The sequence below is a fragment of the Triturus cristatus genome, chromosome 2_2, assembly GCF_964204655.1.
Source record: "Triturus cristatus chromosome 2_2, aTriCri1.1, whole genome shotgun sequence".
NCBI classification, from domain to species: domain Eukaryota; kingdom Metazoa; phylum Chordata; class Amphibia; order Caudata; family Salamandridae; genus Triturus; species Triturus cristatus.
Genome location: NC_140582.1, coordinates 1,167,040,692 through 1,167,062,916, shown reverse-complemented (window position 1 = coordinate 1,167,062,916; position 22,225 = coordinate 1,167,040,692). Strand labels below are relative to the sequence as shown.

The window sequence follows — 22,225 nt, the reverse complement described above, 5'->3', positions numbered from 1 at the left end:
TATTGTGAGGCTAAGGGCCTGGAAATAAATTCTAGCAAAACAAAATATATGACAATTAATCCACATAAGTCTTTTAAAAAACGTAACTGTTAAAAATCAGAAGCTAGAAGGTGTGCAAAATTTTAATTATTTAGGTATAACTTTGGACACTAAAATGTCTTGGAAACCGCAACTGGAGAAAAGTAAGACTATTCTACTCCAAAATTCCCTACTAATAGTCCAGAAACATGAGAGCAGTATGTTTAAAGCGGTATCCCCAGCCCTTGAGGTATACAAGTACAGGGCACAATCGGCATCACTCTATGGGGCAGAATTGTGGGGGCCCTCATCCAATAAATACTTATGGTAGGTGAAAATAAGTTTAAGGAAATTACGCCTTCCAATGTGTGCACCTCATACCTATAGTAATGGACCTACATGTACGCTGCTTGGACCACCAGGCAATTCTAAGACCATTGTTGTTCTGGGTGCGATTGTGGTCCACAGAAAAGCTTGTGCATTATAAAAAAGGGTTGGAGGAAATTCTACTGCTCAACCACGGCATAGGTTTGCCGTGGCTTAAGCACGTCCGTGGTTGGTTCATTAAATTAGGGCTGAAGCATTTTTGGGAGGAACCCGCTCAATTATCTATTGTCTCTAAGACAATACTAAAATCAACCTTTTGGGCCTATCTTCAAGACAGTGTGTCCCATAACTCAGCTACTGGCACATTAACACGATTCCTTTTAATGAAACAAAGTTGAAGCTTTGAGCCATTTTTAGATGAGGTGCAGCCACAATTAGCAAAATCGCTATATATATGAAATTTCGATATGGAATGTTCAAATAAATTCAAATACATTGAAATGGGCTGGCAAAGAAGGGGAGGAAAATACAGAGTGTTGTGCACTTTGTCAATCTGGTCCAAGAGAAAATGACAAACCAAAAAAGAAATGGAGTAAACCCATCTGTCGGTCATTAGGTCCTGCTGTGAGTCAGCAAGAATATTGAGAACTGATATCTCCCAGAAGGTCGTTTTTATTGTTAGTAGGTACTCGTTTGATGTAGGCCTAATCAGAACAAGGGAAGGTTTAAAATTGTAATGTTTTAATGTATTACATTCACAATATTGCCATTATATTAGTCTTGTACTTGCATTTTATCTACCATATTAGTAATACCGCTGCTATATTGGTTTTGCATTGCTTTTTATACTTAGCAAGAACACTAGTAGATTGTCACATTAAGTATATATGTTGCACTTTAGGCATTTGCACTTTTGAGTATACTATACTAGTAACATCATTTCCACATTGGTTTTGCATTCGCACTTTATGAATTAGTAAGATTGCTAGTAGAATGTTACAACAAGTATGTTTGTAGAACTTAAAGCACTTGCACTTTTCGAATTGACCCCCTTTAAGGAGTCCTATCCAAAAGTAGCATTTAAAGTACTTGCACTTCCTGAATTGACTCCTATTTAAGAGGTTTTATGCAAAAGGCTGCCAGTTAAATATTTGTTTTTTTATAGTGCTAGTCCCTGGTTACCTATAATAGTATCTGTTGTAACTCAACAAGATTTATTTAGTCTAAATTTTAACTGTATTTATTTTGCTGAAATATAAATGTGAAAGGTCATGTATTGAAAATATTAATTTTAATACTTATGCAACGGTCCAGCGCTACCTTTAAAGACTTATTTATATTCTAAATGTATAAATTGTTACTGTATATCTGTTATGGTTTTTTAAACCGAAATAAAGATTGAAATGAATGGACTTAGCAAATCTTTACAAAATGTCAATAATCGGCTGGACTAGGTAGCAACAACTCTTGCATAGGCACATGACCATAATGAGATGGTAGCTTTTCGGAACAGCAGGATGAAGTCCTGTTAGACTAGATCAAAGATCGATAAAAGGCAAATACTTACTCACGGCCTTTTGTGTGTACTTTTAAAAGACCTTTCCTAACGAGATCACCTAGATAGGTACGGAAAAATTACTTCTCTGAATGTGAACTTCCTCCCTCGTTTACACTAGGTGGCATTAACACTTCTCTGGGTTCTGTCCCACACCTTTAAGATCATATGACAGAAACATAAATAATTACACTGAAATGGTAAAAAACTGAGGGTTAAAAGGTTACATGTATTTTGGATGATGGCAGCATGGGCTTTCCCAATGCAGAACAGGAACTATGGGATACAAAGATTTACCTAGCTCAGGAGTGGTCTGCTCAAAACATAACACCCATTAACTCTAATAGAACACGTATATTCAAGTAACTGCCACACTCTGGTTGCAGTGTAAATATAGAAATGTGTCTTTAGTGTTCGATCACTGGTATCAGATTATTCAGAAGTAACAATCCCCTCATGTTAAACTCCTGTAATTCTGAATTTATGCCAGAGTAACAGAAAACAGCTTTATCTTGGGAAAACGAAAGAGTTAACCTGTGTTGGAGGATATGCATAGCCAATAAGTCTCGCCTTCGGGACCTTATATGTGTTTAGCCATGCTGTACATTATCCCCCACTGGTATACCTACACACTCTTAACATTCTTGAATAATCGTATACCTTTTCTTTTTAAAGCTTTAAGTTGATACGAAACGAGAAACGTTAAAAGGTTTAACTACTGCTTATTGCTAGTTGGCATTTCTTGTTTAATTCTCACCTTTGCACCCCTCCGTTACCACACAATATTTGTTTATTTAGCGGTTTTCTGAGAAAGTGCCAAATGTGTGCAGTGTCTCTACCACTCACTTCTTGCCAGCTCTCCCTGTGCTGGATGCACAATCCAACGTTGCCCTGAGAAAAAGGCAATTCACTGAACCTATGTACAAAAAAGGGTGACAAATGAATGGAATAGTGGAAGGAATGATTACACCTGTATTACTTAACTTTGCAACGGAATCCTCCCCAGAGGCATACGTTCTTTGAAAGAGTGTAATGAATAAATTATGTATTGATTAACTGCAAACCCACTCATCTAAAAGCATGTGCTCTAATAAAGAGTGAAATTATGAATGGATGAACCTGTAATATGCAACTGCAAACTGAATCGCGTGGAGGCATACATTCTTTGAAAGAGTGATATGAGTGAATGAATAAACCTCTATTGTGTAACTTCGCCCACTTACTCAATCACTTAGAGGCATGCGCTCTTTTTAACGAGTGAGTGCACAGACAGCTTCAAAAGACGCGCATTAAGTATTTTCTGCAGAGAAGAATCTTTGGTAGTCTACGCGCAATGAACACACAGGTATGTCATGTATTCTGTTACTGCTGGTATGTTTTGGGACTTCTCCTCGTGCATGTAATTTGTGGGAGCTAGTAAGAGCGCTAAAAGTAATCCTAACAAGCATAGCAGAGCTGCCGGCTTTGGAGCTGTAACTAGGTTCGAGTTTGGTCAGCTCAACATCCTGTGATTCTGGGGCAAATCACTTCATCTCCTCGCGCCACAAAAAATAAATGTGTCCATCTGTAACGCAACCGGTGCGCATGAAAGGCGCTCAGATACCTTCAGGTTGAGCTTGCGCTACATACAACTGCCTGCCCCGCTCCCAAAAAAAGAATCCCAGAACCGTGCCCCGCAATCATTACCTGCTGCCTCCTGCTAGGATAAACAATCTCCAATTATTTCGTTTGCAACATCTTCCTGCAGCAGTCTGGATAATCAGGTCTCAAATCACAAAGAAACTGCTGAACCCCCAAAAGTCTCGACGGCTCTCACTTGCCCTCGCCATCACAACGCTCGCCAAATATGGCTTTCCAACTGCAGAACTTCCGGCGTGACCGGAAGTGCGTGGGGTATAAAAAATAATAAAAAAAATTTAAAAATCGGACCAGTCCCTATTCTAGTCCAATTGCACCTTCAAAGACCAGTGCATGTGAAAGGGTGAGGACATCCATATCTGAAATGGTGCAAAATAGGGATTTGGTCATCTGGCTGTGTTTGAGGAGCTTGTTTGAGCTTTATTTCGGGCATCAAACAAGCTTTACACATGCCCCCTTTCTTCCTCTTCTCCATATTGCATTCTGGGGCATGTAGTTTCAATTGTAGCCCCACGTTATCAATGCAAATCCATGAAATACGGCGCCGGAAAACATTAGATGGAAATAACATAATTGAGGAGTTGCTAAATATTTTTTAATCTTATGCCCAAAAATGATGTTTTTCAAGTATGTGCAAGATTTCTTTTCTGCAGGTTTTATGTAGCGGAAACTTTCTTTTTCATGAGCACCAGAATAAATTTAAAATCAGATCTTTTTTCTTCGCACGGGAATATTAAATGATTTATTCAGAATGACAGGATGTTGAGCTGACGCCGAGATTCGAACTTGGTCAGGTTCGACTTTCTTTTGTGTTGGTGATGAGACACTTTGTTGGCGTCCCTCATAGACGAGAGTATCCACGAAAGTGTCTACGAAGTCCCTCATTATTATTCATTCGCTCTGGGGTTCATGTTTTAGGATTGGGAAAGGGAGCTTCTTGGGGGCAGGCAGTGTCAGCATCTGAATGTGGCCGCACAGCGAATTCCTGACACTGCAACAGTGCTCTCTGTGCAGGGTGCATCTGTAATTTATTTTAGCGCTTTTGACTAATACATTGATAAACAAGGATCAGCAAAGACAATGTCTTGCCTTTGGGTGCACTCATCTTTGATAATGTATACATGTGCATGTGTTCTGATGCCTGTATGTGCCAGTGGAATGACGTGGGTACCCATCCAAGATGAAGCACGCAACTCAAGACAGTTTTTTACAGTGAAAGTGCAAATAATAAAATAAAAAAAGAACCGCTGTGGTAATGGAGGATCTGATGAGGATTGGGTGAGGATTGGAAAAGCCTTACGTGGGTAACATAGCAAGATAGAGGGCTAAGTGATAAGCACACAAGGAGAGAACAGCACAAGGGCGAAGGAGACAAGAACACTGACCGCGGGGTGAAGCATAGAAGATAATGAGAAGCACACAAATGTGACTAACAGGGGAAGGTGTGTGGGATGCAAACTATATGCTGGGGTTGAGAGAGCCACACAGAGTACGAGATGTTAAGGGGCAGCAGCAGTTCACAGGGCAAAGGGCAAGTAAACTTGTGCACTCCCAGGGTGTGCTAAAAGCAACAGAAACCAGACTGGGGCAGAGGGGAAACAAACATTGGCTTTCACGGCCGTGCAGCCCACGAAAGTGAAAGTGATCGCGATCAAAGACAGATGGCGCCTGCGCGCGTGCACGCCCGTGTGAACGCAAGCGCTAGGCCACCAAAAGCATGTGGCAGCACTTTGAGAACCACACACTAAATTTCTCGCAGAGCAGCGCATGCGCTGGCTCAGCAAGCCCTAAAAAAAGGAAAGATAAAAGCCCGATCGTCTTGGCTTTCACTTAGAAAAGAAATTGGTTCTAGAACTCTAACTTTCACTGAGGAGCTCAACAAAAAGGGAACTACAAGAGGACTTTACTTATTGAAAAAACAGCTTTTTTGATGGATTTCATAGTGTCTCAAATATAGATGGGAGGATGATTTTGGTTTACTGATTCGCAAGGCTAAATAATTTATTACATGGACGTGGGGGGCTAAGACCGCCATATGTAAGATTTATAGAAAATGCATCTACAATTAAAATCCACTAGCATTTGACCCCTGGATGCCTAAAAGTGTGTGGCCAGAAGGATGTTGGCACATGTGGTGGCCTTCAGATCAAGACATTTTGGAATAATATTTTCAGGTTAGAGATGAAAACACACGGCCATTTAAACTGACCCTCTTCTGCTACACCAGGAAGAAAAGGAATATCTATTAAAGTCATGGGTAAGTCAACTAGGAACATTTATGTTACTTAGCCCGAGACTAACCACAGCACAAGCATGGAAGTCTTCAGGCCCCACCAACTCCCACTAATGCAAATATAGTGGGCTAAAATGGGGCGATGAAAGAGATGGCTATCCACTGAGATCCATGACAAACCTACAAAATTAGTACTTTTTTTCAAACATTTGTAAAGAGTGAGCTCAGAGACATTAGATAAGAACAATCTCAATCTGAGGGGGTACAAACAAAGAACCTATCTGGGGCAGCATTCTCACATGACCTGGCAATATATAGAATAATAAAAGTTAGTTTTAGTTTGCACCTGATTTGTTCTACAAGTAATTCAAAATCAATTAGGTCTATGTTCCTTTTCTTTCCTTCTTTTTCTACTTCCCTGTTGATTTTTTTCAATTCTTTTCCTTATTTCATCCTTTCCTCATGTCTAAAACTGACAAATTAAAGTTGGTATTCAAGTAAAGGACAATTAGATGAAGCAGGACCTGAAGAAAAATAAGAGCCAACTAACATCATAATATTGAATGTTGTGACTGCTACATGCCTCCAACAAGAACATCTAAACAATTTAGCTTCTGGTAAGGACTACTGGCACTTTATGTTGAGCTTTCTCTTGGTGACTAATGAAAACAGCCCCCTCAATGCGAGACAGCAAGGAGTCGTCATCTCTTATCACTCAAGAGTGGCCCACAAGTTCTAATCAAAATCACTAGGTGGCCCATTTTGTGTTTCTCCCTCATTCATTCCCCAATATATAATGTTAAATTGTAATCTTCCCTGTTGCAGTAACTAGGAAACTAAATAAACATTAAGGAGAGTAGTTTTTCATTCTCCATTACCAAACAACCACAGACAATTTGAGAATAATGAAGCCATGAAGGAAAAAATCCAACAATTCTTCACAGAACTATTCTACAATAAACAAACACAGTTTGACAGGAAAAATAAGAACTCTCACCATCGGAATAACTGACAATGTTCTGAGCTCCAGTTCATCAGTGGGAATGAATCAGAATATGCATCCAAGTATCACGGGAGGAATACCTCAAAAACCTTTTTGCAGATGGTAGCCATAGAAATAGGAAGAAACAGGAAACTACTGTGGAAAACAGACACCAAAGTTCCTGACGCTACTTAAAACTGCTCAGTTTGTCACCAGCATGAACTCCAACTAAATACAGTACAAACAGGTAGACACATCCTTTAAAATCCTCTGACCACATGGACCTGGTGGGAACCTATTATTTTCAGGTTAGGAACAATTTAAGAAGTAAAAAGCACAGCTGTAGATTGTTTAATTGATAAAAACAATGAATACCAACAAGATTTGAAAAAAACACTTACCTTAAAATTTCTTGATTCTACATTACACAGAGAACACGCATGAGGAAATATTCTTGGTATTGAAGCGTTGTAATCATATATCATAGACGTGGTGGGAGTCTCAATCTTCATCGGTTCCTCCACTGCTGACATATTTACTTCCATATCAAGATGCTGGGAATTAGATAAGTTCTTCAAATGTGTCGGTGCAGGTCTCATCTCAAGATAAGGAGCACTAGCCAGGTTACTCGGTAGTGCCACAGTTATGTCTCCAAGTGGTGCTCCTGCCTTGCCTCCCAAAGGTGGAGCAGCTTTGCCTGACTGAGATACGCTACCACAGCCGCCTAGGGAGACCTCAGCTCTGCCTTTCAGGGATGCCCCAGCCTTGCCAGCTGGGGGCACCTGAATCCCTGCAGACTTACTAGCCCCTGTCATGCTACCTCCAGGTGTCCCAGGCCCAGACATGGTCTGTGTGGGTTCTCCAGACACCAATTTGCCACCAGCAGGCGTCCCCATACCGGCCTTGCCTCCAACAGCCACCCCAGTCACAGCCATGCTTCCTGCAGCCGCCCCAGCCACAGCCATGCTTCCTGCAGCCGCCCCAGACACAGCCTTGCCTCTGGCAGCCGCCACAGCCTTGCCTCCGGCATTCGCCCCAGCCACAGGTGTGCCTCCGGCATTTGCCCCAGCCACAGGTGTGCCTCCGGCAGCCGCCACAGCCTTGACCTCGGCAGCCGCCCCAGCCACAGCCTTGCCCCCGCCAGCCACCACAACCACAGCCTTGCCTCCGGCAGCCGCACCAGTCACAGCCTTGCCTCCGGCAGACGCACCAGTCACAGCCTTGCCCCCGGCAGACGCACCAGTCACAGCCTTGCCCCCGGCAGACGCACCAGTCACAACCTTGCCCCCTGCAGCCGCACCAGTCACAGCCTTGCCCCCCGCAGCCGCCGCAGTCACAGCCTTGTCCCCGGCAGCCGCTCCAGTCACAGCCTTGCCCCCGGCAGCCGCTCCAGTCACAGCCTTGCCCCCGGCAGCCGCTCCAGTCACAGCCTTGGCCCCGGCAGCCGCTCCAGTCACAGCCTTGGCCCCGGCAGCCGCTTCAGTCACAGCCTTGGCCCCGGCAGCAGCTCCAGTCACAGCCTTGCCCCCGGCAGCAGCTCCAGTCACAGCCTTGCCCCCGGCAGCAGCTCCAGTCACAGCCTTGCCCCCAGCAGCAGCTCCAGTCACAGCCTTGCCCCCAGCAGCTGATCCAGTCACAGTCTTGCCCCCAGCAGCTGATCCAGTCACAGCCTTGCCCCCAGCAGCTGATCCAGTCACAGCCTTGCCCCCAGCAGCTGATCCAGTCACAGCCTTGCCCCCAGCAGCAGCTCCAGTCACAGCCTTGCCCCCAGCAGCAGCTCCAGTCACAGCCTTGCCCCCAGCAGCAGCTCCAGTCACAGCCTTGCCCCCAGCAGCAGCTCCAGTCACAGCCTTGGCCCCAGCAGGTGTCCCAGTCACAGCCTTGCCACTGACTGGTAACCCCGCCCCAGCCTTGACCCCTGTGGAAGCTGTGGTTTGGCCACCTGCAGCCGCCCCAGCCTTGGGACTCGCAGCCACCCCAGCCTTGGGACCCAATGGCTCCTCAATCTGTGCATGTGGCCCAGCCATGCCCCTAGAAGTTTGTGCAGCATTGCCAAAGTGCTGAACTGAATTTGGTGCGTTTATTCGGTCTATACCACCCTGGTGTACAGTAGGAGGGAATCCCTTTTTCATAGCTACATTAAATTGGTCAACCATAATGCGACTATCTGTCCTGTCTGGCGGATGATCCATAGACAGTTTTGTGGAATTTGTGGAATTTGTATCATTTACATTTCGGACATTTGCATAAGGCATATTAGGATCATCCAATTGGTATCTACGCAGCTTACTTCTATGTACAGAGTATTGATCAATACCTTCACTGTCCATACTACCCATATTCACGTTGGACTGATAATTTAAGGGTGAAGTAGAATGTTTTTCCGGATCAACTTTATTGTGGTCCTCGCTTATTCCCTTGTCTTTAGGAAGTGTATAATCATTCCACTTTTTCTGAAACTCATCAATGAATGGGGTTTTTCCACTACCATCTGAGTTTGAACTTGGTACTGGAGCATTAGCTTTGCGCAGTCGAATATTCTTTAAAATTATTGGCATGTTCTCAGGAGTAAGCATTTCATCAGGGTAGCTGGCAAGCTCTTTTAGGTCTTCACTGCTCAATCCAAAGCTAGCCAGAATACTTGTAGCACTCTCCAATGAAAAATCGCCTTCATCAGTTTTCACCGATGAGTTCATCTGGCATTCCCAAGCACTTGGAGTAGGGTTTGTTTCAAGTCCCAATTGACGAGGGTCTGGAAAATGTATGGGAGTTTTTTTAATCCTTTGATCAGCAATATACTGAGACAATGGATCAGGTTTGTTATCTAGTGTGCTGTATTGTCCCACATTTCGACCGAACTCTGTGCCCGAAAAATGAGATTGAAATCTCTGACCACTACCCATTCTGTCTTGGACATGCAAACCAGTTCCTCGATCACTCAATGCTCCTGACGATGTGCCAAGAAAGGGAACAGCTGGGTTAATAGCTGGCTGGTTTATGTGGGGTTGAGTTAAGTCACGTTGGATCCCTTCATAACTGTTTATTTCACGATGGCTCATTCCAAGATTTCCCATGTCATGCAGGCCCATGCTACGCTGACTCGAGAGAGGTGGAACTGAATCACGCTGGCCAAGCATTGGCGGGATCCTATCACGCTGGCCCATGAACGAGTGAAGCCTTTCATGCTGGCCCATATGAGGTGGGTGCCTTTCACGCTGACCCACGAGAGAAGGGCCGATATCACGTTTGCCAAAAAACGATGAACCCATGTCACGTTGGCCCCTTTCACGCTGGTCTATGTTTGGTTGGCTCATGTTGCGTTCATTAAAAGATGATCCAAACTCCCTGGTGCCATATTGGTTCATCTCTGGATTGTTTGGTGGTCTTAGTCTTTGAGCTGGAAAATCACGTCGAGACATTTGATGTGCCATTGGAATGTTGAGCAAGGGAACATATAATTAGTTGTTCTGTTTAAACAACCAATGCCAGGCAATGATGAATGCTGCAGAATAGGAACAGGGGATGCACGTCTCAGTGGCAACGTTTCATTGAATTCACAAACTGTGGACAATTTTCAATCCTGAAGATAAAAACAAACAGAAAACAGAATGTCAGCGGTCAAAAAGTGCACACTTTGGTACAATATTCTAACTCCACACCTGCAGTTTCTTGAGAGATGGCCAATACTGACTTGTGACAGTAACCCAGTTGCAGAACAGTGCCGTAAAACAAACGTATCACTTTTCGCTAGGGACATTCCTCCCACTAAAGACAGTCTATTTCAACTCAGTCGATGGCAGAACAAGTCTATAACCACCAGCGCCATTGGGGAGGACAACCCACACATTTAACAGACTCTAGCAGACTTGAACAACAGAGCCATAAATTACTTATCCCACCGTCGCTGTCTTACATGCTCAATGTTGGAGTCGTATTTTCCCCTATAAATTACACACCAACATCATAAGCTCAAATCCCCATGACTTTCAATACTGTTTTCTATGGAGACATCAAGAGAGGGGGGGGAATCTGGAAAATTAAGTAGGCAAAGAAAGAAAGTAAGCAAAGAGAAACGAGCATTGAAAATGCAATAGGTCTCCCCTTTCATTAAGTTAAAGCCATTTGCTTTGCTATAAAATACCATTAGCAAAGCAAATGGCTTTAACTTAATCAAAGACCAGACTTATTGCATTTCAATGCTTGTTGTTGGTATGTGGACGATCGTTATGAATTATGAGGTGCTTGGAATACAATAGTGCAGGAACTCGCTAGTCACTATCCTTAAGTACCTGTATGTGCACCCCTGCACAGAGAAGTACAGGGACTTTTCCCTTAAAACTAAAAAAATACCTGTACTCGGTATCTGTGAGTAGACACTGGTTTAAAGCGCTGTGTAGCGCACATCCACAATTTCCTATGGCCTTGTAGCGCTGTCTGGAATGTCGTTTTCGGTACGGTTTTGGCACTCTACCTCCCAGTATATGGGTGTGCCTACAGTGATGTGAATGATTTGAGTGTTGTTGGACGCGATGACATTGAGCCTTCAGCAGCACGTATTCAGTATGTTGTTAATTGGAAGTAAACCTGTGAGGGTCGACCAAGGTGCAAGGCAGCCAGACCCCTGCACGATGCTCAGATGTCCACATTAGACAGATTTACGTAATGTACATAGAAATAATGTAAATGAAAACTATTTAAGTAGGCAGCGGTTATCCGGAAAACACCATGCAGGACCTAGCCTTCCTGGACCTGTGTTGGACACCCTTTGAAAGCACTGACCCAGTGAATTGCATGTATTTTAACTGACCAAGTTCAAGTCATAACAGGTGACATTACATGCCCTTTGACCCCCAAATGACATTGCAGGGCTGAATCGTAGTGTTACCTTTCAACCCCTCAATACCATCCTTTGTTTTTGTTCCGAAAGTGTGATGTGGTGTAGACAGGTCGGCAAGGTGTTGAAACAGGAAGTTCTGAACCCCTCTACTCTGTCGCCGATTACCAGGACCTGACGTCGCGAGGGCAGTGCCAGAGATACCGAAGGACTAGTGAGAGCGAGGGGTGTTTGTGTGTTACGTGTGTGCCCGTTTGTGGGCATGAAGTGGAAAAAGAAACAACGATGTGGTGCTGTGAAGGGCAGCAGTCCGTCCCGAGTAAGGATTCACAGAGGGGACTGGATCTCAACATTCCTTCTCCTCTCAAGACGCGCGGCCGCCTTGATGTATCAACGAGTTGGAGAGCTGCGCACAATAAGACGCGCAGCTGCCAGCCGCCATGATTCAATGTGTAAAAACAAAAACGAGTTGGCGAACTGCGCACAAGAAGATGCACGGGCGCCATGATCCAATGCATTAAAAAAAAGCATTTACAATGACAATCTGTAAAACTCACGCAAATGCGAGACCTATTGCATTGTAAATGCTTGTTCTACAATGTACATACATGGTGCCATCCCAGAAGCACTGCCAGGCCTGCGGGTGGCGTCCTCCGTGCCCCCCGTCAGCAGCTCAGCTGGCTGAGAGCTCCTGCCCCACCCGGGAATCCCCGCCTCTCATCACCTCCATTCCCCTAGCAGGGAATTTCCAATCATAACATAGGTTTTATCATTTTTAGGGCGTTTGGTGGACTAAATGAGCGCAAGCAAATAGAGAGCGAAGCCGAGATCAGAGACACTGTTTCGCTACCTGCTACCACACACTCACCTTGGTTGTACCTGCATCAAGCCACGCCCTCTTATTTAACAAACCGCAGCTGCCTTTATCTTGTATTCCACCTCTGGGTAATGTTTTCCAAGACAATAAGTGAAGGAGAGCACTCAAGCTGAAAGGCCTGCTTGTTTGTACCAATGCTCATTTAGGTGTCCTCAGAGCAGGTCTTGGCCTGATGCACTTTTCCCAAATGCAGCCCTGCACTTACGGCATAAAGGGATGATGCACCCTGACCTCGATGCAACTCTGGCGCACCCCAAGGCAGGAGACACAACAGTGCATGTATTCGGTGCATGTCTTGCCCCCGTGTGAGCTGTCACGCGGTGCACTGCACACGGTGTTACAACCGATGTAGGCCCCCGAGTGGTGTTTTTTAACCAGAGTTCCTTTTTTCAGTTTTGCTCATTATTATTATTTTGCACTTGCTTGGTTGTGTAAAGAGCCTGAACAAAGACTGGTGCATGTGCGTTATATACGACTCGTAAATAAGCAGTCTCTGCAGTGCCTGTAGCCCAGCACTGAGCCCCCACAGTAGCTCCCGCCTAATTCCCGGCAATCGCCTGCAATTATGACCTTCGTTCTGTGCTCTGCAGAGAGGCCACAGCCTGGATGAGTGTGTTGTCTGAACACCTTCATGAGTGAAACACACTGCTTTCACACTCAACTTTGGAGCGCTCAATTGTGCCAGAACCCCCTCCACAATCTGACCTCCCCCGCACCGTAATAAGGAACTCATCTTGCGTGACGCGCTGCACAAGACTCAAGCTGCATGACAAAATGAATCGATAAAATAAATCTAGGAACGGTAGTAAATACTCTTACTTATACTACACCCAAGTGAGGTCGAACGAGTAAAGATGTAAATGGGACTGCATCACTGACTTGTATAACCATTGGGGGTTATTGTACATTCTGTAGAAACACTGTTTTCCCTTCCACCGTTAAGGGGGTGAATGTAGGAGTTGGTAGGGACCTTTACTGTTTTTAACTTGTCCCGTCCTACATGAACCTCTCACCTCAGTCTTTACACCCCCGTGGGCTGCTTAAAACCCAAGAGGACAGTGATGCAAAGAGGCATTGATGCGGGGAGGGCGGGCAGATAACTGCCTGATTAACCTTAGCGTGTCGATCCTGGTATAAATATTTAATGTTTTAGTGCAGCGCCAACATGAATTATTTTGATTTCACGTCCCTAATTCTACCAAAGAAATAACATAATATAATGCCGTGGAACCAGTGTCGCTGCGGTGATGGGCAGTAGCAGAGCGGAGGCACTAATACCATGGCAGGGGCGGCAGAGTGGCCCTGAGGTTAGCAGTCGGGTGCTGGGGCTGAAGTTCAGTAGAATGTGTGACGTAGGTGGTAATTCAGGAAGGTGAGCATCAGTCTAGTGAATGTGTAGGTAAGCGTATTGTTCGGGGAGACGGTCGCCTGTCTTTTGGAGCCAATGGTGTGGTGCGGGAGAGTAACTCTCGGAAGCTGTATTTTGTTTGGCAGTAGTAGTGTGTGTGTGAAGGCGTCTCCTCACAGCACTGAACCGGAGCCACTTAGTCGCTTCAATGCACATCCCTTGTGTTGCACGCACCTTAATCCTACACAAGGGAATGCATCCCAAACGCAAGTCACAGCACTGAACCGGAGCCATGAAGTCGCCTCAATGCACATCACTTGTGTTGCATTGCCTAGTCCTACCGTGACCCCGTGTGAGCTCCGTGCCTGCTTCACAGCTGTTGTAAAGACATTTCTTATCTGCTTGTTAAATAAACAAAAGGAGGCACCCTGGACACCTTATTTCCAATGGCGGCGCACCGTTTAACAAACAGTGACGCAAGCCAATGGGAATAAGGGGCGGGCTTGAATCCCTTTTCTAAATCTGACTTGATCACTAGGAGTCTCGAGGAGAGGAGCGCAGCGCGCTCCAACGCCAGCCGAGACTTAAAAAGGATGTCTGCATTAGAAGATGCTGAAGAACATGCTCTTGCAGGCAGTGTTCACAATTCAAGGACGACAGGAGAGGCAGTGAAAGAGGAGAAACACTGATTGGTTAATTCATAGGGTGGCATTTTCCACTAAAATGAACAGCCCAAAAGCTGAGAAACGTATTTAAAAAACTGTGCTCCTTGTTGCATGGAGAGTTAGATAATTAGAGCCTGATGTTGTTTGTTTTCCAAATTGCAGGATAAAGACCCATCTTGGCAACAAGTGTATTAGCATTTCAGAACAGACTTCAAATGCCAGCAATGTTCATTATTCTTACAACCGGTGCATCAGTGTATAGCATTAGACGCAAAACTGCACTGTCTCATGATCAGACTATCAAAAAGGGCAGGTGTGTGGGATTTATCATATAGGAAACCAGCACATATATTGAGGCTTTGTGTAGAAAGGTACCGGTAACAGTTTTATATCTACTATGCTGCGTTCTGCCAAACCTGAAGATTATTTGCAGGTAACTATCTAGGAAGGATCACAGATTAAAGTTATCACAGCTTGGTAGAATTGTAGCTAAATTCTCTAGTAAGTCTCCATATAGACGTGTCTGTGTATATTAGACCAGACTACCGTCAAATTCTGTAAAACTCCTTCAAAATAAATGTGTTTCTGTTGGAGTTAAGGGTCAGAGTCATTATGTCTGCAAACAAAGCTGTGCATTTGGGAGCAGGTTTGCAAACGCTGACAAAGTTACTAAAGCATTCTCACTGTTCAGCAGTATCATTTATGCAGAAAACTTGTAAGTGAACATGGGAAGTCCAACATGATTCTTACGTCTCCCCATACATTTTTGGAATTAGCATTTAACCACATACAAACCAACATAAATTAAGATGTGAAGAATTGTAACATTTCTTCACAGAGTAGATTAAGAAGCCTGAGTTTTCTTGGCCAAGAAGCTCAGCTGCACCGCCCTCCATTCCCCCGAACACCCAGAGCAATATGGTTTGAGTTCAGGGAAATTAACAAATACGATCTTTTCCTACAAGTGGATGACGAGGTCCTGTGTCCTTTGCACAAGGGAAAGTCAGGTCTATTAATTCTTCATGGCCTGAAAGCAGTATTCAACAGAACTAAGCACTTCATCTTACTCACCACCATCAATAAAAGAATAGTAATAAAGGAACAGCCCTGAGCCAGTTCTCCTTATATGTGGATAACCTTTCTGAACAGACAAAAACTAAACACAACTCTAATAGATCCAGCACCTGTACCCTAACTGTTTCAAAAGGTTATGTTCTTTCCCCAACTGTCTTCAACCTATACTTGGAACCTCTGACGACAATCCTAAAACACTTGAACTTTTCATACCACCTCTAAGCTGACGACACTCCGCTCTATCTAAAACAATTTGACTAAAGACATTCTTTCTCTGGACCACATTCTTAAGGACACCCAACCCTGGCTGCCCATCAAGCACTTGAAATTAAACCCTCTTACTAAACTAAATCCTTAGATCATCTCCCCACAGTTCTATCCCAGATCAATAGTGACCTGATTCACTTAATGTGATCAAATTTAATGCACAAAATCTCACTGAAGCCTCTTCAGAAAAACCAGAAAACTATACAGGTGCACATAAATGCAGTATCAGTGTCCCTCATCAAGTTAAAGCTTCAAAGAAACATCAAACCATTCTTTTCAGTAGGGATTTTTTTTTTAATTTTTTTTTTTTTAAACTGTGTTTCAAGCCATGGACATCTCAAGACTATGATAATGCAATGCTCACAGAAATCAGCAAAGGTCGCCTGGCTATACTGAAAGTAACCCCAACTACAGCTGTGAATCTCAAAGAAGTTAGGTGTGCCAACTGCATCACTCTGGCTCAGAAGAGAAGTCAGAAACATTTTTGATGTGGCTTGCTTTACCTATAAACCTTGACAGTATGGAACACCAGAGTATTTGGCAAATAAACTCTCACTTTCTGGACGCGGCCGTTCTCTGGATAGTTTAGCTCACATACTTTGAGCTCCCAGATTCAAGAAACAAATAAATATCTCTTGATCCTTCTCTGGTAGCACTACCAGAACACCGAACGAGATCCCTGCAAAGATGCACACAAATCCTCAATTCAAGGTTAAACTAAACAGCCTAGGGATGTAAAATCACCTTCCGAGTTAACTATCTGCACACACCCTACCTATCTTTCAATAGAATAGTGCCACTTTTTCTTCCCATGAACATATGTAACATTCTGTTTACTCCTGTTTTTTTCCACCTGGTGTAACCTCTCCCATTGTTAGTGCATTGATACTCCATATCTATTTTGTGCTATATAAAACTGCAAATACACATAAAAAGAAAATATTTAAAAAACAAATCTCAAGGTTTGGCTTTTATTACCAATATTAAACTACAGATTATAATCCTAGGAAGTGAGCACATTTTTTTATTTTGAGGTTTACAAGCCAAATATAGCAATAATGGTACATCATGATTCATGAACTAGAACATCCTTTCAACCTAAAAGTACTTGCTGATTCGGCAGACAACTCGAATTACTGACCAAATCAGAACAAATTATTGCGTGGGAAACACCACAATTTCGGTTTCTTTCCCGGAAGAGTTTTGTCTCATACCAGCAGAAAGAACGTATTTTGAGAGAAAGTGGCCATAATGAAGTGTTTCAATTTTTCAAGAAGGTTATACCCAGATGTTGATTCCGTGCTCCCTGTACTAAAGGAATTAAATTATAATTTATCTAAATCTAGAGCTAAATATTAAGAAACGAGTCTGGATTGCATGTGCACACATCTGAAGGGGATTGCTCACATCTGAAGGAGATTACCCAAAGTTGGCACTTTTTCAATGGGACCGAATGATTTCCCTGGTAGCTATTTGCTGACCTTCTGCCACAATATAATTTCAGGTGAAACGCAAAGCTTTTCACAAAAACTCTATGGGTGCCCAGATTGTTTACATCACAATTACGTAGTCTGCCTGAAAGATCAATGACCTATCTCTTCCCAGTGCAGAACTGTTGTACTCTAAGGCATTGTAGCAACCCATGTACACTCAAACTGGACAGTGGACCAACTGGCTAGCAATAGGCACCAAACTCAGAAAATATACCAATATATTATCAAAAAGAAAAGTACTCCTGTGTGCGAGCTTCAACTATGCCCTCTGTCCAAGGGCACCACCCCTTCCCTCAGGGTCAATAGTATTTATGAATATTTGAGTTGCACCACTTTTCAATTATATGCAGTCAATTAGTCCATATTGAGTCCATCTATGGATTAAATGTCCTTCATTATTGTTTGTTTATATTCTTCTTTTTAAAAAGAACCACAGCCAATGCGCTTTGTTCTATAAACAGACCTTCTTCAGGGCATTTGTAATTTCCACGGAATGATAAATGTAATACTCGAGACAATATAGTCCATTTCCAGAAAGATATTATCGTCTTTTGCTTCTAAATCTTATAAGTTGAATTTGTCGTTATCATTCAACGGTCGATATCATTATCTCATATGATGTAGTGATATGATAATCACTCAAAATTCTCTAATCCGTGCTTCAAATTTTTTTTTAAACACGGGCGGGATCCGAAACGACAGGAGATCGATTTGAGCGACCGGGCCCCTTTGCTAGGCACTGTGCGTGATGGGCCCAATATAGATACAGATTAGAGAATTTGAGAGTGATTATCATATCACTACATCATATGGGATAATGATATCTACCTTTGATAACGAAAAATTCAACTTATAAGATTTAGAAGCACAAGACGATATCTTTCTGAAAAAGGACTATATTGTCTCAAGTATTACATTTATCATTCCGTGGACATTACAAATGCCCTGAAGAAGTTCTGTTTATAGAACGAAATGCGTTCGCTGTGGTTCTTTTTAAAAAGAAGAATATAAAACAATAAAGAAGGAAATTTAATCAACAGATGGACTCAATATGGACTAATTGACTGCATATAATTGAAAAGTGGTGCAACTCCAATATAATTCATAAACATTGTAGCAACCCAATTAGACTAAAGCAATGGTCTACATTTGGGGATGGACTGTTCAACTTCAGATGGCCCCCGATAGCCTGAAACCACAAGAGCTGGGATAAGGTGTCAAACCTAGGAACATTTTGCACCGGCTTCCAGTTGAAGCAAGAATCCATTTGAAGCATTAGTGTACTTTACCTAGGTAGCAATATGCTCCTGGTAAAATCTCATTCTACCAGTAAGGCATTTACATTTAGCCAGTTGTATTCATCCTGCCCATTGTTTTATTTGAGGGTGCACGACTGAGGTACTTGTTGGCCTACGATGCAGATTACATACTGCCAGCCAAAAGTGTCTGCTATGTGAAAATTAAATTTTTGTATACTTAATTCTAATGTAACTTTTATTTGACCCCTTTTAGTGTGAACTAGAGATTTTTCAGAGACCTTTGGTTGCTCTGCATGCAAATACCACAACGTTTTTGATTTGGTTGCAAAACATACAGTGGATGTAGGGAAGGAGCCTGCTCAAACTCTGCACAAAGATGATTTCTCTTTAATAATGTGTGAGAGAAGACCAAACTAGACCGCAAAGACAAAATGTACACATTCAGCATAAGATGGTGAGAATTTCTTAGAGTTATAAGGCAATGAGTGGTTATTGGGTGGTAATTTGCACAAGTTCTGTAATTTACCACTGGTACTTCAGGATTACTATAACTGCTGCAAACAAAAAGATGGGAGTGTTGGAAGCTGGCTCTGTATATACTACATCAAATATGGTATAGTGTGCACAGAGTCCAGTGGATCACCAAAGGTATAGCAGAGGCTAAAGTAGGTAATACCTCACTCGCTTATGGTAATGTGATTGAGCAGTCCAGCTTATCAGAGGATAGTGTTAAGGATTTGTTGTACACACTCAGGCAAGAAATGATGTCACACACAAAGAATGAATCCAGACCAATGGGTTGCATAAAAAGTTGTTACTTTCTTTTTATTACTAGAACCAAGATTTACTTAGTAGCAGGTAAGTGAGACTTTCAATGAAATAATGCTTTTCAAGATACGATATTTACTTGTTTTGTAGAAGCATGCGAGTTACTTTGCAGCAGAGAAAATGGGTTGTTAAACTCTTTAGAATACTTGGAATTTCTTTGGACTGCTTTTTAGTTATTTTTGAAGCTTAGGGCAAAACAAAATAATAACAGTTCAGGCATTGCAGTATATCAGTAAACAGAATAACTTCAGTAGACACCAAGTTACTTTGTTGCAATACAAGAAAGAGCCAACTCTTAGAACATTTTTCAGGGAAAACCCTGCCATGCAATCCTATTGGAAAAACAAAACGGTAAGTTTTTTGCAGGTAAGTAAACTGTTTTGGTAACCGAGTTTTGGGGATTAGAACCAAGGTTCTCCTTGGATCAGGTTAGCACTACAGGTGCACCACCAGCAGCACAGGGGTGGCTGGGTGCAGGGTGCTTAGATGGTTTCTGGAGCCCAATGCTATCCTATGGAGGTTGTCTTCAGATTTCTGCTACAGGGTCGGTCCAGGAAGCCTTCAGGGAGGAACCAACAGAAGGGCAGGTCGGTGGGGATCTCTCTCATTGTCAGGACACTTCGGGCTCTTGTCACTAGGACGCAGGGTTGGAGACTGCAGGGGTGCCTTCAGACGTCGGGAAGACGCTTAACTGTCCGGTCGCGATGGAGTGGGGGGGTCATAGTAAAGAGGCTGCGGGTGTCAGCATGGGACCTTGGAGGTGACACCCCTTGATGGTTTGGAGGTCAGGACTGCTGGGGAAACACTTCAGGATCAGTGGACCCTCTGGACATGAGATGTGGACATGAGATGTGGACGGTGGGTGCAGAAGTAAGCCCTGAAGCAGGGCTTCTTTTGTGGATAGGGTTGCTGTTCTCGGGAGTCTCGGGTCTTTGTTGAAGCAAGGGATCAGTCCTTACCAAGTTTGGAGGTTGCTGATCCTTTTTGGAGCAGTTGTTGAATTCGCAGGGGGGTTCGAAGCTGCACGCAGGCCGGAGAGGCTGGGGTCAAGTCAGTTGGGCTTGGAGTCTTTACTGCTGCAATGTCTTCTGGTTCAAGTCTTCTTAGCTCGGCGATTCTGAATTCTGGGTTCAGGGCTGTCCTCTAAATTCTGTATTTAGGGGGTGTTTTAGGGGTCTCGAGGTAGTAGCCAATGGGCCACTGATCTTAGGGCAGAGGTCTTCAATCTGTGGGTCGTGACCCCCAGGGGGGGCCTGGAGTCCTAGGAAGGGGGTCGCACATTTCCAGGCCTCACTTCTGCCTGGAATCCGAAACATGTGCTCTTCCTTTTGAATATGGGGACGCTTCATTCTGGTTGTTAAAATGATTTAACTGAAGTTAATTGAGTCTCCTGTGCTGTGAAACGAAGAGGCCAGGCAGACAGGTAAAACAATCCTTTGTGCCAGGGTGCCTGCTTGCCTGAATGAAATGCAAATGTGCGTTATGAGTTAATCTGTAAATCTAAATGGTGCTTAGGAGCGGTTCGTAAATGGTGCTTAGGAGCGGTTCTGCCTTTAATTGCTTTCTGATGGCAAAGATTTGGGGTTTTTTTGAGTGGTAATACGAAGAGTTAACAACTGGCCCGTGAGGTGCATACTTTTAATCGCTTAGTACCCCTGAGGAGGTGTTGAAGGGACAGTTATGCAAAAAAAAAAAAAAATGCATTACTTATGTTCTGGTATTACTAAAATCTACATTTTGGAATCTCCATGTTATCCCAAAACTATTTGCCCAGTCTCTCATAATGTGTGTAATGCAAGAATAAAATAATGACTTACATTTTCACTGTGCTTTCTGTCACAGGCTGTGACCTCGTAGCACTAAAAATCCACAAGTCACCATTCCCCACTGCCAGAGCGTCATTTTTTTAAGCTCAGGTGGCACAAGCTCCGCACTCTTATCTATGAGGCGACGCAAAGTCACCCTGCATGGGTATGAGTGGCCATATACATATGGAGTAAGACAAAGCAGCGCAAGTCGCGGTCTTGCCTTAGTCTGTCAAGTAGGAGTTCCGTGGGCATTGCTGTAGGCGTTACCATGGATTTTGACTCTGCCCCAGATTAACAAAACCATGTAAACCTGGGGCAGCGCCAAAACCTAACATCTCCCCACAGCAGGCGTAACGAGGAGAAATGTTTTCATGTCTCCTCCTGTTTTTTACTCTTTCCATTTGTGCTGCATTTTGCAGCTCGCACAGAAAGAGGGAAACAGTCTTTGTGACCCATGGCTTTATAAGAGTAGTGGATGACACCACATATAAACATGTCCCTAAAATTAATCCGCATTAGGATCACCAAGATGCCCACCAAAGGGGAGCTAGGGGGGGACAAAGCAGTCCAACATGGCAGACCCGCCTTAGCCCAGCTCCATACGCCCCTTCAATATCCTCCACAAACCTGCCGGTAAGCAGTAAATTCTCACCCCGTCTGGCTCATCAGGAAGCCGCTCATGGCACCGGAGTCACATATGCCCCAACAAGAGCGAAGAAACTGGATCAGGCGATCCGAGACAGTGCAGTCTGGGGGGACGCTGCGGAGCCACACACTGCCGTGCGTCTAGCCCTGGACGGCGGAGCTGAGATTGGGCATCTTGGTCTATCACCCAGGCCCGGAAGGGTGGCGGTCACCCTCCTGGCCCTGCGGCCCCACAGTGAACACCAGAGAAAAGACACCGGAGCAAAATACTGACCAAGAAAGCGCCCACAGGGGCGGTTCGCAAGCTCGACGGGGACTCCAGGAGTGCCGCGGACTGAGACTAGGGCCAGGCTGCACAGGGAGAGCCGGAGAAG

At 43.9% G+C, this 22,225-nt stretch overlaps 1 protein-coding gene across 2 annotated transcripts in view; it reads right to left on the bottom strand.

Annotated features, from left to right (window-relative positions):
• Positions 1-22,225, bottom strand: part of LOC146863304 (uncharacterized) — a 306,982-nt gene that overhangs the window by 264,374 nt on the left and 20,383 nt on the right. For both annotated transcript variants that reach the window (XM_085642718.1, XM_085642719.1), the window contains exon 2: positions 7,155-10,333. In XM_085642718.1, coding sequence (XP_085498844.1) covers positions 7,155-10,184 — 3,030 coding nt within the window. In that variant the 5' untranslated portion in view covers positions 10,185-10,333. The remainder of the gene's footprint in view (positions 1-7,154; positions 10,334-22,225) is intronic.